Source organism: Strongylocentrotus purpuratus, unplaced genomic scaffold (assembly GCF_000002235.5).
Source record: "Strongylocentrotus purpuratus isolate Spur 01 unplaced genomic scaffold, Spur_5.0 spur5_scaffold_15, whole genome shotgun sequence".
Lineage (NCBI taxonomy): Eukaryota > Metazoa > Echinodermata > Echinoidea > Camarodonta > Strongylocentrotidae > Strongylocentrotus > Strongylocentrotus purpuratus.
In genome coordinates this window covers 6428413-6446295 of record NW_022145600.1, presented here as the reverse complement: position 1 = coordinate 6446295, position 17883 = coordinate 6428413, and the positions used below count along the sequence as shown (strand labels likewise).

The window sequence follows — 17883 nt, the reverse complement described above, 5'->3', positions numbered from 1 at the left end:
GTTTGTAAAAAACAAAAGGAGGTTTGTCGAAACAAAAGGAGGTTTGTCGACAAACTAGCTCCTTTGTGAATTTGGGCCATTAAGTCCAACAAAGATTTAGAGTATAGAATAGATAAGTATAAGGGTAGACTTGCTTTTCATATTCAAAAGTGGAGGATAGACTTTATCTGATGTTCATAATGTATAATCAATTAGAAGACATATTTTTTATAGCATTTTCATTGACTTTGTTTACATATTTACTTTTCCACTGTCATCTACCTCTAATATCTTGTTATGTCTTGTTCATCGTGATTGTTTTTTGTTCTTTATTAATGAGAATCGAAATTAAAAAAATTATCAAAGAGAGTTTTGAATAACCATTAATATCATATAAATAAGGAATATAAACATTTAAAAAGATACTAACTATTTAAGGGACTATGTCCCATTTGCAGGCCAAAAAAATGAAAAAGTTAAATTCCAACTGCATTTGAAAGATAATACTAATTTAGAACTTCCCTGAAAAAGGTGGGGCTTGAAAATGTCTTCAAGTGGGAAAATAACGACTATTAGTTGTCAAATCGACTTTAGGGCTATAGAGCCCAAAAGTAATAGTCTTGATTTTCAGACAATTGTACCGAATGGTCATACGTTTTATGCTGCACAAAGATTCAATCAGTTTCATCTTGGCCATCACAAGAAGTGGGTTATTGATGTAGACAAATGCTCATGTACCCTTTACAACTCTTTTCATGTATGTTATTACCAAAGAAGAAAAAAGGCCAGTCAGTCACTCAATAGTGTCTGACAGTGAAGTCTAGCAAGTAAACGGTTTTCCTTGCATTATTTGAATATGAGGATACTGCTAACGTTTAAATTTCACAGATAGGACATACATGACATATTCATAATTCCTGCAAAGTTCTACAGCATTTGAGGTTGGCTGCAAAAGGGACATAGTACCTTTAAGACAGTATTCGTGACTAAATGTAAGTACACCTACATAAATTTCATGGCATTACATTTATATATACAGTGAAAAGGAGTTGCTTGGTAATTCTCCAGTGAGTTCATGTGTTAGTATAAAAAGCACTCGAAAACGAATTCGAGTGCAAAAGATCTAGTTTTCTCGACATCACTATAGAGTTCGACCTCGTCATCATACTCCATCTTTAACGAATATAGATGCCGTTCCCGTTGCCGTCCCATACATATTGCTTCCCCTACATTCGTACATGGCGGCATCGTCCAGGCTTACGTCGACGATATCGAGCCACGTGGTCACCATGAACTTCTCCGGTCCGCCGTGCTCATGAACGACGAAACGGACGTCGTCGCCGGGGATGACGGGGTGGGTGGACGATTGGAGGAGGCTCCCTTTTCGTCGCCAATCGACCTTCGGCACGGGCTGGGAGGCGAACTGACAGTGGAGAAGAGCGCGATCGCCTGAGCGTAGTACGACATCAGAGGGCGACATCATTAATATAGGAGCTGAGGAAGAATCGTCATTGAGGAGAAGAAAAAGAGGATTAGACAAAGATTTTACAAATACAATCATAATTTTTATAATTGTAAATAAGTAAACATAAGGTATGTCTATTGGGCTGTATTTTAAACGATTTATCTGAAAAATTCCCACATTTCACATAGGAGACTATAATCATAGCAAGGGTTTAGACATTAAAAGCATAGAGAAGAAATTGCGAATTGTGAAGGTTAACCATACGATTAGGAGTTGGATGAGGGGAGGAGTACTATTTGATTGATAATCTTCTTTGTTGCCATTTTCTCCTTTCCCATTCCCTTTTCTTTCCACTTCCCCTCCTTTACACAAAACAGTTTTCCTCTTTTGGGGGCCATTTGTTTTTGGGGGTACATTCCACCCTGCCCCGCTCCCCCTCCTCCTGTCGATACGTCACTGATTTTACATGTTCCAGCCGGTCTGTAATGTTTTGATAACCGACCGACATATCTCAAAATTTAAAACCAAGATAGCAATGAAATTTGAGTATTCCCTAAGTCAATACTGACGACAGCATGTAGAGAACAGATAAACAAATATTGCTGGGTATAATATCTAGTACAACACAAACAGAGGTCGAAATTTATGTTTGGGAACTACTTTTATTCGTGCTCAGAAATTGTTGCCGCCAACTCCCCCCCCCCATCCCGGTGTTCCCCGCAGAGTTTCACGGTGCGTTTGTCATTGCCTATACCTCAGAAATGAGAATTTGACAGATAGCAGCGAGATTCACCATGGATGTTATATACCTTTCATCAAATGATGGGTTTGAAAATGATTATTTTAGGATGTTTTCCTGCAAATTGATTGGAAATCCAAACAAAAATGTGAGAAACAACACGCCTCGCAGTCAGAAAAGCATGGTTTACATCGTATCTTCAGCAGCCATAGCCCCAAGACATGAAAATGTCAATATCGGCGGGATTATGGGCATTTTGAAAAATTTGAGAAACGCTCTCTCAGATTGTTCAAACAAATCATGTCTCGTGTCTACTGATTCTTACATTTTGTGATTAAATCTACTTTTGTTTCTTATGGACAGACTTTTCTTAAGTGCATGTATAAATGTCTAAAATGTGAAAATTAAGTCTTCTGAGAAAATTCAAACCTCATATAATATTTCTGTAATTGAATATGACGATAAGATGATAGAGCATGTAATTGTTTTCTAATTATTTTGACACTTTGAATAGTGAATGAAAAAGGGTGGTATATACTAACCTCCCTTGCACATTCCAGGTGCAACTTCCTTAATCACCATCTTCGAATCCTTCTCGGCTTTCTTCATCAGGCACCTGTTGTCGTAGGTGACACCGTCTGATCCGCACACCATCTCATCGTTCTTGCACACGCAGACGGTCTCGACCGACCTCAGGTACGCATGCACCGCCATCGAGCGAATATCAGACGACCTCCAAGGCAAGTCCTTGACGGGGCGACAGTGCATGTCACCCCAGCAGCTGCCGAAGTGGTACTTCGTCGGGTCCCATCGGAACGACATCGGTTCGACGTCCGAACCCGTTCTCGTCGCCAACTTCGAAAAGAACGCTTCGTATTCGGAGAACGTGCCGTTGTCGGGATCGCAGTACTCGCCGAGGCCGTTGGCGCAAACGTCGCAACATCGGCATGGGTCGCGGGTGTCTTGTATCGTCCCGTATGGACAGCGATCGACGATGTCGGGACATCGGCGACATTTGCAGTTACATTTAGTATTATTACCGACTCTATCTCGATGGTGACTGACATACTTTTCGCAATCTTTGTCGGGTTTAAAACTCGGTGACCCATGGGCGATTGTGAATGAAAGTCGAATTGCTAAAATTGCACACAAGATAATGTTGAAATCCATGTCTGTCTTCTGGTTTCTAATTGCAGTGGACAGCAGCTGTATTATTTTCAATGCCGGATCCTAGACAAGTTTTTTCCGTTTGCTATCCTAACAGGTTATAACACTTTTTGTCCATCATTTCCAAAGATCTCTCGAGAGACTTTAAACGAATGATCAATTTCCATTTTCTTTTACATCTTGCTAAGTTTCACACAGGGACAGTCATTATCAAATATCGCACATCATTCACGATTCGTCACCCGAAAAATGTTTTGGTTAGACCAAGCAGTTGATTTTACAAACGTCTTCACCGACCAAAACAAAAACAAAACAAAGAAGATTATGACGTTGATGCCCAAGAGAAGTTTGATGCAGCTGGTATAACGATAAATAGTAATCCAGTAACCTCAAATTATCCTTCGTTTTCCAACAAGAGTATCTCTCCTCCAAGATGTTCGTCAACGGTTTCCTTAACCCAGCAATGGCGGCTTTCAAGATGCTGTTACAATCTTCAACTGTTTTTCGGCCAATGCCAAATGAAAGATTTAAAGTTGCTGTTGTTCTCACAGGTTTGCTTACCAGTTAATATGACTAAAAATGTTCAAATCATGCAGCATTTTCTACTGCATCGTTTGCCTCCCAAGAAGTCTCCCTCTCGTTTGCGAATAAAGCTCATCTCATTTCTTTACCACGCGAAGATGAGCTTGTCGTTCAAAGGGCATTGAACTCGGCGGGCTACCGGCGGAAGGTGTCACCGAGATGTTAATTCTCGCCTGGTTCCGCTCAAGAGTGAAAAGGAGGGTACAGATGGGCTCATGATTGCACCCATCGGGGGTTGCCAGGCATCCTGGTAGGTCCGTATAGAGATGGGGAGACAGAGAGAGAGAGAGAGAGAGAGAGAGAGAGGGGGAGAGGGAGAAGGGGATGGGGTACAGAGAGACCGGACGGGGCTGTCTTCTATTTATACTATACGTTGGGTTGAATGTTATTTTAACATTTCCACGAAAACAGAGCAGGTGAATAAAGTGGTCCTTTTTTAATAGTTGCAGATATTTGGCAAAATTATGTTTTAAAAGCAATTTGGACCACAGCTGGGTAGAAAGTGACGAGAAACAAGAGAGGGATAAAAAGAGGAAACAAATAGTCATAGTAAGAGAGGGGAAGGTGGGTAGTAAGAGAGATGGGAGACAGGTGGAGAAAAGGCGAGATAGACTCGTGCCGAAAGACGATTGGAAATAGAAGAGAGAGAGAGAGAGAGAGAGAGAGAGAGGGGGGGGGGAGAACGAAATGGCAAGATAGACGGAGACACGATAAGTGACATGAAAGAGATTTAAACTCTCAGAGGGAATGAGAGTGAGACAGAGAGAAAGAGAGAGAGAGAGAGAGAGAGAGATGACAAAATAGGTGGGGGTGCAAGAAAGCAGGAAAAATGCTAAGAGACTCGAGATGAAGAAGCAGACATGCATGACATTACCCAGGTGAAATAAAGAGCCCTAGAGCGGTAACATCAATGTTATCCCTAAATTATTTGGTATCCCGCAAGGGGGCGGGCACGAAGACCTCGATTTACCATCACAAAGGTTATCGTATATCTGGGGCGTCAGGTAAGGTGCCCCGCTGGCTCTCCGCATGCTTCGTGTACTTTGTACACCTGAGGAGAACTCACTTTTGCATGGGCGGCATATTTTTTTGCAGTCGAAAACTATAGCAGCGCAGCAGAAAACATATCTCAATATGTAGAATGTATACAGACATACCTGACTCCTGTCTGGGAAAGGGAATTGTCTTCTAATGACGATTAGAACAAAATTTGTACTAATGCCCGAACAAAATGATGTGTATTATTTGTTTTGTAAGATGATGTTCTTTTTATATTTAAAAAAAAATAAAATTATGTTTTATAACATGATTTTACTAATGACCGGTCATTAGTAAAATTACGTGTTAGGTAAAATAAATGCCTGGTTACATGTATGCTCTCAACCAATCATTTGATTAGGATTCGCTTCATCTTTAATAAAGCGCAATATACAACCTTTCTATGCGTCTCAAATGAGTATCCTGTTTCTATAGCTCTTGCTGGTGTGATGCATAGTACATTACAATAATCAATCCTAGCAACATCAAAAATCTTCTTACTAAACCTGGGTCGAGAGAGGCAAATACAGATTAATGTCTTGCCAAAGGACATTTGTCGTGAAAGGGGCTCGAACCTCGAACCTTCTTTTCTCCGGCCAAGTGATCAAACCACTGGAACACGGCACATTCTTAAACTGGTAATAATGCTGTCTCAAATTGTTTCAGACCCCACCCTAACGTGTTTGTCTCCCGATCATAGTACCCCTCCCCCCCCCCCCAATCATCAGTAGCCTTAAACATTATCGCCCAGTATGCACAGGAACTCGAATTTCAGAAAACATCGGCAAAATTCGGTTTGGATGTGTTCCGAGATAGTTCGTATGCTGTTAATTTTATTGAGATATGTGATGTCATAATACAGAATTTTCTTTCGTGAATGTGATCATAATTATCTTCCATCATGTAACGCAACTGGTCCAATGCTATCGGATGCGAACAGCTGGTAAAGGTGAACGTACTTTACAACAGAACTCAAAAAGCTCATACCATCACGAAAAGTCTCATATCTCAGGAGAACTAGTCGACATGTCCTGATAGCTGGCGCTATAACAAATATGGTTTCGATGGTGCAAAGAGAAAACTTGGTTCACTTTGGGCAATCTTGCCTAATAATCATGATAATACATAGTACAGGTGATTGCATGTATTCCAATTACATGCGTTTTATGAAAGCATTATATCAACCAAAATAGAGCTAACTTTGAAATTCCAAAATTTACCCCAAAAGTTTACAAATTTCAATAAATCATAATGATATTAATGAAAAAAGATCATAAGATACTCTGATAGGCGTACGCCTACGACGAGAAATAATTTAATCGGTGGTCTTATTAATCAAGCCACTTCTCTACAGACAGCGAATTAAATTCTTGCTTACACCCCTTCCCCCTCCCCTCCATCATTGCCCATGGCAAGTTTTGGATGGGTTTTCCGAAATTAAAAACAAAATAAAACACAAATAAAGCGAATTGCACCACGTACAAAACATAAATGACACATTGATGTACACACAGCTTTTGTAACGTTACAATGCAATAAACTTATTCATAATTTGTACATTTTCTTTGCGAAATTAAATCATATCTTGCATCGACCATGCGCTTCCTTTGAAAGCAATTACAGTCAAACCTCCTTTAGTGACCACCTGTCTACAAAGACTACAGTTTTTTTCTTTCCCTTGAAAATGGATTCTCATTGAAACATGTACTATAGGCATAACGACCGCCTGCCTATAAAGACCACTTGTCTTGTCTTGTTCACTGTATTTTTGTGTTGTCTCTTAGATGTGTTAGACCCACTTTGTACTACCAGATACGTGCTAATTTGATCATTCAAATAATCCATTGTTCATGTAGACAGCATCTCTCGATGAGGTAAATTGATTGGTCCAACTGCTAAACGCCAACATAACCATCATCATATCATGAAAAGGATTATTTGCTCGAGCTAAGTTATGGGGCTCAGATCTTACAATTCAACCCCTCACGGTTAGATCATGAAAAAAAGTTGTTTGCTGTAGTCAAATATTCGGTTCAGAACTCGATCTATTCACCCAACACACATCACGAACATGTTCCAATATTTGTCCAGTTGAGTAATGAATGTCGCAGATCATGGCTTTAAACAATAGGTTGTAAGTGTCTCCTAGAGTCTAGAATATTAGTAACAAATGGTACCAATGTTATTCCTTGTGCACTTTCCGAATTTCATATAATTCTTTGTGACAATTGTTTAATGATTTGGAAGAATTCGAAAGAAAGAAAAAACAAGCTCATAGTTAAAAGTCTTCCATTTGGGGATAATAAAAAGGAAAGTTTCATAGCTCAAATTTCTAATTATACGAAGCAAACATATTTGATTTACTGATACAACCAATACCTGACAAGGCTGACAACCTGCCTAAATCAAATTTCTTATAAATGTTTACAGTCTTACCAAATGGTCTCTATTATGGTATTACTTTTCCTGTAAACACTTTCAACTTTGTTTCATTTTTCAACTATATATCCCCGTCACTTTTGGTATAAGCCCTACACAGAGTGGCGAGAGTGCAGTATCTTTATATCCGATCTAAATCATTGATTGGCCGATTGAAATAAATTTCACCTAACAGCTAAGAATTCAGTTTGCCAAAGCCCCCATGCATCAGAATAAAATCAATAAAACCACAATTTTCATTCTATTCCTTGTGTACCATTCACTCGGACGTAGTGAGATGGGACGCACATGCACGATTCTAGCCGTTACCACGACAACGGGTAAATAACCTCAAACACCTATGAACTTAGGGGTCAGCGCTGTAGGATCATGGTTATTAGGCTCATTCACACGCGCACATTTTGTGATATTCAGATCGCGATTATAATATCAATTTTTTTCCGTTTAAACACAGGAAGACAAGCGCTGTATCTTTCTTTGTACACATGCTTATTCCCTTTTTGGCAAAATAATCGTGATTAATACAAAAATCGCACTTTAAGTGAGATTCTGACCGCGATTAGGATTTCACTTTTTAGTGACATTTTTATGTTCACATACAGCCAAAAGAAGTGAATTTCTGATCGCGATTCAGAAGCTATGTTGTCATCTCACTAATTTATCTCTGTGTGAATCCAACTATACATTATGTTCGAAACATGGAAAAGAAAGTGACGTGTGTAGGCGATGTGGTTTGTTGACGTGAGTCCTTGATGCTCACTGTTGTTAGTCATAATTATAAGGTATTGTAGAGTGCCTATATATAATCACACGGAAGATGTAAATAAGTATTTTTGGTGTTGGATTGTTTCAAAACTACGTTGAATATTGATCATTGTTGTATTTAGTTACATTTGCCACTTGTCATGTTTGTATTTTTCCATCTCAGTTACAGCACAAAAGTCACGATTAACAATGTTTATGAAGTTAGTGCTATTTGATGCATGCATTTAAATCCAAAGGCAAACGTGACGGGTTTTTTTTTTGTTCAGCATCCGGAAGCACAGCCCATCCCCCCCCCCCCCCACACCTCCTCCTCATACCACTTTAACATGAGATTAAATCAATGAAATTACCACCATAACTCTGTTTGGTAACCTAACTTTTGTTCGGTCATGTACGCACGTCTGCCCTTCAAATGAGCCGAGTTACAAGTATGACAAGCTCACCTACAAGACAGAAAACAACCATTCCTTTACCACCGTGTCAAGTCCTTCAAGAAGAAATCGATTATGTAGAATATGGGAAGTAACTGAAGAAGATTGCACAAGAGAGTGGCGTAGTATGAGCCAAGGCATTAAAGAGGGTATACTCGCATCGGGCTCACATCGAAGGGGCTCCCATCTTACTAGGTGGACGAAATGCAAATTATCTAAGCAAACGAAAAAAGGGGGTGGCATGGGAAAGTGTCCTATCGACCTCTTTTTTTGTTTATTTTCACCTTTTGCTTTCTTTTCTCTCTTTTACGATCCATTTTAAGTTGGTCCTATATCGTCTTCCTTTAAAGTTCCTTACCCCATCTCCATTTCCTTTTCTCTCTTCTTCCGTTATATCACTTTTTTCTTCAACATTCGGTTAGGAATGTGCCCCTGCCCCCCCCCCCCCTCCCGGCCTCCCGCAGACCCGCCACTGTTGGACAAAAAAGCAGTATGTACCTCATGTGGAGCAAGCTTAATAATACTATATCATGATCATAGATTAGAATGAACAAGGAGACAATGGGTGACTAGGAACGCTGTCAACATCATTATGTCATATCGATTTGCCAACTCCCCCAGGCCATGAACCATGTCATCTTCAATGTCAAAGACACAAAGGAAAGATTCCCCGGGAGACTGTAACAGAAACAGTGGCGGATCCAGGATCCAGGATTCTCTGGCAAAGGGGAGGGACAAGCAAACTTAAGGCAGAGAGAGATAGAGATAAACTAAAGAAAGAAAGAAAATAGAAGAAAGACAGAAGAACATTTTAAAAAATGAAAAATAAATAAAACCATCAGACCTCTTCTTCCTTCTTTCCTCTCATTTTTAGCGGTGGGGTGGGGGTGGGGGGGGGGGGGGGGGGGTGGGGAGGGGGTCGGCATGTGTCCTCGTCCCTTGGACCCGCCAATAGGGACTTTTAGATTTGCGTGGACTGATACGTGTGACGTCCATTCAAGGCAGTGCAGTAAAAGGACGTCGATCGTAGCAATCCACGTTGTCGTTGTGCAAATCTAAAAGTCCCTATTGAAAGAACGACAACAACACACGACAATAATTATTGTCATCCGAGCTGAACATACTGTAGATTGGCAAAATCACATTTGTTTCATGCTATCTCCTCCTCTAACAAATTAGCTTCTAATCTGCAGAATTGTCGATGACCTATGCTGTTTCTTGGTTGCACGAGATGATATCAACTAATAAGAGACATGTACGCTGTGTTTTATTTCATATGACAAACCCTTGCTCATAAATGTAAAGCGTCAACCGTCTTAACTCTTAAGACACAATTAAACGGTTTTAATTATTAAGACAACAATTAAGACAATGAAATGAAATAAATTAAATGTTCACCGGCAAAATTTTCGCTTAAATAATATTACCAATCTGCCATAATTCTTTGCGTTTGGGGCCTTAAACATTAGTCTTAAGAATACACTTTGGGAAGAATCTGTTATCTGTATTCCTAAACGAAATCTTTCTCTTGCCTGAATTTAAATGTTGGTATATTTTCCGGTAAGCGCATTTGAAGTCACAGCCAAGGCCAAATTGTTTAAACAATATGAAAAAAGGGAAAAAAGGAGGCCCTTTTCTTTTTTCTCTCCAAAGTGGTTCTTCGGCACATTTTTTAAGACGTCCGGCCGGGCTATTTTCATTTTTTCCGAAAGATATAATGTTAGCAGTATATTTTTCGTGATTTTCCATTATTAAAAAAATATATATTAATAGATAATAAATAAAACAATTTTTAAAAACTTTAAAAGGCAGGCAGCCTTAAAAAAAGAGAGGGCATGGACGCTTAACATAATCCCCCCATAAGTACTGTTTCTTAAACCACAATGTCTTTAAAAAGTGTGGCTTATTTAATTGCTCGTCTTTCTTAGCGTGATAGCGCGAGCTGCTCGACACTATAGGCTATAGCAAGTTGTTTGTTTTAGCTCCCAATCGCGACACTGAAAGCTGAATAGACGAACAAAAGTCCTTTTTCAAACTCGCCATGAACAAATTTTAGACACGAGTTTACCTTTCTGCTTGGATATGTCCACAAACCCTTATTACCATTACAGCTTAAGTCTGGGGTACCCTGCAGAATCGTAGACAATTTTCTTTGTTTCTGTCATTTGCTGAGAGCCATGCGTGCCTGGGACTAAACTCTTGGTAAAACAACCATGGTGACGACTTAAAAAACGAGAAGACAGATTGATACAAATTTCGAGTCTAATATGAATTACATGTCACTTGATTTCTGATCCTCCTTGCTTCAAAACAACCAATACAAACCATCACATAACATCGATGGATGGAACGCACTTTGCACACACTGCGTGGTGATATGTGGGGGTAGCCTTGGGCGAGCTTCCAGGTTGTCGCGGGCATACAGTTTCATTACACTGATATACTAGTGTAAAGTGTTTTTTCATGAATAATTATGGTAATTAAGATCTATGCTATACCTCACAGAACAGTACTAATTTAGTACAAGTAAGTAACACCGAAAGTCTGTTATTATGGTGGCAGCGGTGGGATTGGGGTCTCTGTGATAAAAAAGAATTGTGCCTCACCATTTCCCTCCGGCCGAAAGTAAACCTTCGTCATCAAGAAATCATTGTACTAATTGACTAAACTAAGAAAGATGTAACACATGGTGATGTTTTATGCTTGGTATAAAAATATATAGAGTATAGTCAACTTAAACGATATAAAAACAGATTAAGATATCAAACATATGTGTCGTATATTTATCATTGTGTATCATACTTCATCATGTGACTCTACACTCTTTCTTGATTTATAGAAAAAACATATAGGTCTAAATTTCTATCAAATGCATTTGATGTGAAACGTAAATGTTGATCTTAAAGACAACTTTATATATATTGTATTGAAAAAAAGCTTTTCGCGTATATTATGCAGATCTCAAAGTCGATTTGAAATATTACTTGGCAATATTTATTAGCATCCGAACAAGACCGTCTTGCACTAATCATGCACAGCTACAGTAGTAGAGAGGAATCTCTATAACGCCCAGTGATGTTGAAATTGTATACAAGTATATTGATCTGTTTAAAGGGAGCAATGACAATTCGAATTGATTATTTTCTTACTTCTATGTATACCTTAAACCAATTCACGTCATAGCCTTTTGTATGAGAAAACGGTCCTCCTCCCTTTCTTTTGGAGTATATATTCAACAGCTGCATTCGGTTTTTGTGTTTTGTCAAAGGCTTAATGCTTTCTAAAAAAATTGGTAATATTTTAAGTTTCTGTGTGATGCTCTCAGCCTATCTCTCTCTCTCTCTTTCTCTCTGTATCTCGGTCTCTCCCTCTCTATCTCCACCTTTACGCCAGCGTATCTCCCTTCTCCCCTCGGTCGATCTCCATCTCTCTACTACTATCCTATCTTTTTCTATATGTCTGCCCTCGCCAATTGTATATTTTATGCACTTTTCCCCTTTTTTCATTCATTTAAACAATTTGGTTTATTTACCATGGTAGCCACATCAGTATTCACGTGGACTCTGTTACCATTATTACCGCAGTAATTGCCAGGTATCCATTTACACCTGGGTGGGGAGTAGCAAATGTAAATTAACGTCTTACCAAGGGAAGTTAGTGCCGAGCTGAGATTCGAACCCTCATCCCTTGGATTGAGAGTCAGTTAAGTGACTGAACCACTATACACCGGGACACCTCTTGCAAGATCACAGTCTCATAAAAAAACATACATGCTACTTCTTTCAACACAGTCATTCCTTCCCTCTGCGTTGAGATGGAATACTCCTTTATGGGCTTAATTCTTTCGACTGTCGTTCTACTTTATTAGGATGACTGATCCCTATCAAGGATTCATGACTATGATAATTATGTGTATGTTTGATCGTGGATCACATGTACAACCTTAGACTTGTCAAAATTCAGAATTACATTAATCAGGATATGATACTTACGCCACTTTGAGCATGTGTTGTATCATGGCAGGGTCCACAGCAATTTCGGCCGCCATGTTGGTACTCCCTCCTGTGTCACCTCAGCTCCAGGTAACTCTCCATCATCTCGATCCGCATATCAATTATTCATACAGGAACATGTTACAGATATGCAACGGCGTTTTAATGGCACTCATCAGGACTACGTTTGTTCGTATATCTACCTATAGTTCTGGAACGTATATCAAGAGTAGAGTCTACCAGTCACAGATCCGAGATTATTCAAGTGACCTCTAGATAACTCTTCCTCGTCTTTATCCAAATATTAAATCATGACTGTATTGTTTCACAAAAACGTTGTACATAGTCTTAGCGTTTTTATATCACCCTTTTTCAGAACTCCATTGTGATGTTGATCTCTACGTAGTTCTGGAACATTTCGTTCAACCATCTAGGGTACGCTTCGGTAGGGTTTACCCTACTGAAGCTTGCGAGTTCTTCAAGCGACCTTCGAGGTCATAGGGCACTGGCGTTGGTGTCACGTAGTAGAGTGTATATCTATATAGTGCAATGAAAAAGGCAAAACTGAATGTTCAAGATATGTTCTTCATTTTCATTGGCAATGTAATAATCAGATTATCTCCAAAACTCAACTTCTTTACAAACCAGCTGTGTAAAAAAATTACTCCACAAGAATAATAAGAGATGCTCTCTAAAGGTATGCGTACAACTCAATCATGCATTATCCGGATAGTGTTTGATCATATTGAGTAAATGTGAAAACTGAAACATCTAAAATGAAAATCGACTAAAACTAAAACGTATATCTCGTCAGATGATGGCACAAAGCTTCCCTTTTGAAATCATTCTTCTAACAAGAGCGCCACAAAAAACACGAAGAAATACTGTAAGGTTCCTTTTTAATGACTTTCGTGGTAATCCTTATGTAATCCCCCAATTTAACCCCACGCGATCTACTTCACACAGCTGATAAAGCCGTGTTAAGGAGTGTATTTAATATGTAACACAGAGTAGACTCTCAAAATGTTTAAATATTTGGCCTATAATAGTACATCGTACAACCATTTCTTTGGTACAACAAGTTTCTCAAAGCTAGCATGGAGAGACCTACAATAGTATTCATATTGTATATATTTGTCCTTATTTATACGCATCTATAGTTCAGTTTCACGAATAGTGTATTTTACAGGCGTTAGATCCGTAGCAACCGCACGCGCACACATAGCGATGCGAAATGAAACGAATTCTAGTCAACTCAAGCTAAACGATGTACAGCTCCTCTGATAATAAGGCTTTTTAGATGTTTCAAACGTACTTTTGATTATCAGTTTCCGTGTCATTATAACGGAGAATGTTCAGATGTTTGGGAAAGCTTACAATAACATTTAGCTATTTAAATGAAAACTTACAATCTCCAAAACATCCAGCGGAATCCGACTTCAATGCTGGTCCGGTAGGAACACCAATGATATTTGATGGACACTCAAAGATACCGTAGATGAAAATATCCGTTGGGTAAATATGACGGTAATAACTGAAAATCTCGATTTAGATTTAGATCGCGATCCAGAAGTTACGCAATGGCTTGTAAAACAGACATAGTAACCTGCAAACAACCAACTCTGATTGGAATCATGTTTGAAAAGTTTATCGATCCAGATGGCATTTTACTGGTCTAGAGGACATAAGAGCATAGGGGCTTTTATTCAGGGGCGCCCAGCCATGAGAGCCCATTGAAAGAGGGGATGATGATGAACGCTCGAACGCTCTGTAAAATTGCCATGTGGGTTAGCCTGAATGGTGTTTGACATAAACAGAGTAGTTATATTCCATAGCACTCTGAAGCTGTTTTCATTTGTATACACCCCGGTGAAAATCTTGCCCACCCCTCTCTCTCTCTCTCTCTCTCTCTCTCTCTCTCTATATATATATATATAATATATATCTATCTCTATCTTTACCTCCTTCTCTGTCTCTCTCTTTGTCTCTCTCTCTTTCTCTGTCTCTCTCTCTCTCTGTCTCTCTATTTCTGCCTCTTCTCTCTTTCCCTTCATACCACTCCTCGTTCGCTCTTCTCCCCTTTTGTATAACCCCTTCTCTGCTTTGTCGCCCCTTTATCCCTTTTTTCTATGCCACCCTCTCTCATTTTTGTTCTCTCTTCCGTCTCTCTCCCGACTTACCCCCCCCCTCTCTCTCTCTATCTCTCACTCCCTATGATGCCTATTAGGAGTAGATTTAGAAACAGTACAATGATCATCACGATATGTCTGAGACACAAACACTTCATAAAATTCTTCAACGATTAGACAAATAGTTTGTTTTATTTACAGCCTTTTATTTCTATTTTTTTTTAAATTATTGATGACGATTCTAGCAACATAACTTTTAACAAAAAATGAGGCTCACTAAATATCCACTCTGTCGAAAAGTCATCTGAAAGGAGCATAAATGCATTGTGTCCGGGCAATATTTTGTACGAGATACATGTAACGCCAGCAATTAATGTAATAACACATGAAAGAATTGAATAAGGCCTAAAAGGCTTGCCTGAACAAAAATCAATGTACACAAATATCATTCTATGAAGCAAACAATTTAACACAAAATCATTATGGTCCTGGACGATATAGGCCTATACGAATTTAGAAACAACTTTCATGAACAGATTTTTTTCTCTCGGATCGCAGGCAGATGGCGCTACAGTAGTTATCATCACATCGCTTCATTGAATAACATGGCTACAGTCCGGGAGGCGTCATTTTTTTCTGCGGCACAGATTGGGGCTTTAAAAAAAAAAAAGAGGTCTTGATTTAACCCTAACCCTAACACTAAACGTTCCCATCGGATCAACACGCACCTAACCCCAATCTGTGCCGAAGAAAAAAATAACGCGTGCGGGAGGCGTCTTACTTTTTCATACCACAGCGAGCCCGGGTTCCAGTATGAACTCATTTTCATACACAACAAGCTACGAAAGCTTGCAAAGAGGTCACAAGCAATTAGACTCAGATTATTTACTGCTTTGCCTCACTATTTATAAAGGCAAAACAACTGAATAAATACTGAGATTCGAACCCTCAAGTCAATCAACTCCAAAGATCTACTAGTGGTACGCTGTTCTTAACGATTAAACGGTGAGTTGATGAAAGGTTGATTTGTATAGTTACTATCACCCTATTAACAAACCTACCGCATGCGCAGGTTTCCTTCGCGAGCTCAATCTGGGCTCGCTATGGTACGATATTAAAGGAGACCGACAGCCCATTAGACCGACATGTCAGTCTTGTAGGCCTTCTGACAACTTTGGTCATGATTCACCAGATGACATTGTCGATCTACTGGGGGAGGGGGGGGGGTGAGAGTTCCAAAGATAACACATAACAGTCATGTCTGACAGGATGTTTTGTTGTTGCTCGAAACGATCGGTGGATGTGGAAACTTGTGAGCTGATCATACATTCCAATCCCTTCGTAATTTGAGGCGAGGACCCCCCCCCCCCCCCCAGCAGATGGTTCACAAAAAGTGAAAGTATATGAAAATATTGACGAGACCAATGGCTGTTGATCTTTTTAGCATTCTCATAAAAAAGGTCTTTCCAGCTTTCATACGGCTAGTATTATGGAAATTCTGAAACCGAAGGCCTTCGGTCTCATCATCTGTTGCCATCTATTATTAGATGGTGAACGAGAGCATATAGACTATTGGTCTCATCATGATTTTCACAATTCTAGTATGAATATTCAGACGACTAAAGACTTTAAGTGTGGTCAACCTTCTGACATCTAGTATGACGGTTCGTGAGACAAAATACTTTGGGTCTCGGTAACCATCTGACATCTAGATGAAGAACACTTTTGGTCTCGCAAGCCTTCTCATATCTGGTATGAAGGATCACGAGACAGACGACTTTTTGTCTTGTCAGCGTTCTCACAGCTAATATAAAGGATCACGAGACAGAAGTCTTCTGGTCTCGTCAGCCTTCTGGCAACTAATATAAAGGTTTGCGAGATAGTAATCGTTTGGTCTCGTCAGCCTTCTCACATCTGATATGAAGGTGCATGAGCCAGAAGGTTCATCAGCTTTCATACGAGCAGTATTGTGAAAGATCGAAACACAGAATACTTTCGGTCTCATCAGTTTTTGTCATCCATTATTAAATAGCTAACGAGATCGAAGACTTTTGGTCTCGTCAGCCTTCTCACATCTGGTATGAAGATTCACGAGATTCATTTTAAAATGAAACGGACACACATAAATACTCCTCTCTCAAATTCATTTCAATTCTGCTGCACACTACATGAAGGACGCAGATCGAAGCATCCTAAAGCACTTTCCTATATTCCTTTAATGCTCCTCTTACAAGAGATTTCATTTAAGAGTTATCATGTCGTTCACATAATATTGATTCAAATAATAATACAATTTCGAAGAGCATTTTCGAGCAATTTTTTGTTGTTTGTTTGTTTGTTTGTTTGTTTGTTTTTGTTTTTGTTTGTTTGTTTGTTTGTTTTTTTTGGGGGGGGGGGGTGGGGGCATGTCCGCCCGTGCCCCTCCCCCGTAGCTACACCATTGGGTAGTATTGTCCTGTGGCATAAAGAGGGCGATCTTAGTTGATACTGGATTTTAAAGGATGATCAAGCAGTGAATAATTATTCATCTAGTTCATATTACATAATGGAGGATATCTTTCATCTTTCCCCATATATGAATCGAATGCTAGATGATGTTTCAGTTGTTTCTTCTACCGCACATTCTTTGGATTGCTTTCGTCGCATGTTCCCGAAAAGTTTGATTCGTCAAAAGGTAAATAAGGCAATTCCACCATCTGGTGCTAAGTTCTACGACGCAACCGATTAAGAATGGGACCCTGTAACCCGGTTGCCCCAGTCTGGGGAAGAGGTACAGAATATTAAAGCCCCATATCCCCATACCTACATAACATAAAACGGTGATTACGAGAACTGTGCGCACCCCCTTCAAGATGTCATGGCCATTGCGTTGTTTGTTGATTCGCCGTTGATCTGCAATTATCAAGTTCATTTTACGAATATGTCGGCATGTAATGAAGATCAGACAAACGTTACAGGACGTTGTTATCATGATTGTAAGGGCTGCAGGAAGGAACATCAAACTCCCGATCATGTCCATGTAAAAAAAGTCACTCCATTGCACATCTGTACCGTTCCATTTGCAAAAACTTCTGACCATTTCTGTGCTCAGGAATCCCGGGATAGGCCATAGAAATGCCGTGAATATCACAGGGATTACTAGCGCAAAGAAGAGCAC

At 39.5% G+C, this 17883-nt stretch overlaps 1 protein-coding gene across 2 annotated transcripts; it reads right to left on the bottom strand.

The window, feature by feature from the left end:
• Positions 1–944: 944 nt before the first annotated feature.
• Positions 945–14277, bottom strand: LOC105441033 (insulin-like growth factor-binding protein-related protein 1). 2 transcript variants are annotated; one of them, XR_971893.2, is made up of 3 exons: positions 14007–14277; positions 12598–13134; positions 1383–1473 (listed from the first exon to the last, which is right to left on the bottom strand). XR_971893.2 is itself a non-coding variant. In XM_011671750.2 (2 exons), exons 1-2 carry the CDS (start codon positions 3351–3353, stop codon positions 1142–1144), a joined length of 960 nt encoding a protein of 319 aa, XP_011670052.2. In that variant the 5' UTR covers positions 3354–4227; the 3' UTR covers positions 945–1141. The 2 variants fall into 2 exon arrangements, 1 of the variants encoding a protein (XP_011670052.2); XM_011671750.2 differs by lacking the exons at positions 12598–13134; positions 14007–14277 and adding an exon at positions 2726–4227 and having other exon boundaries at positions 945–1473.
• Between the last annotated feature and the right edge of the window lie 3606 nt (positions 14278–17883).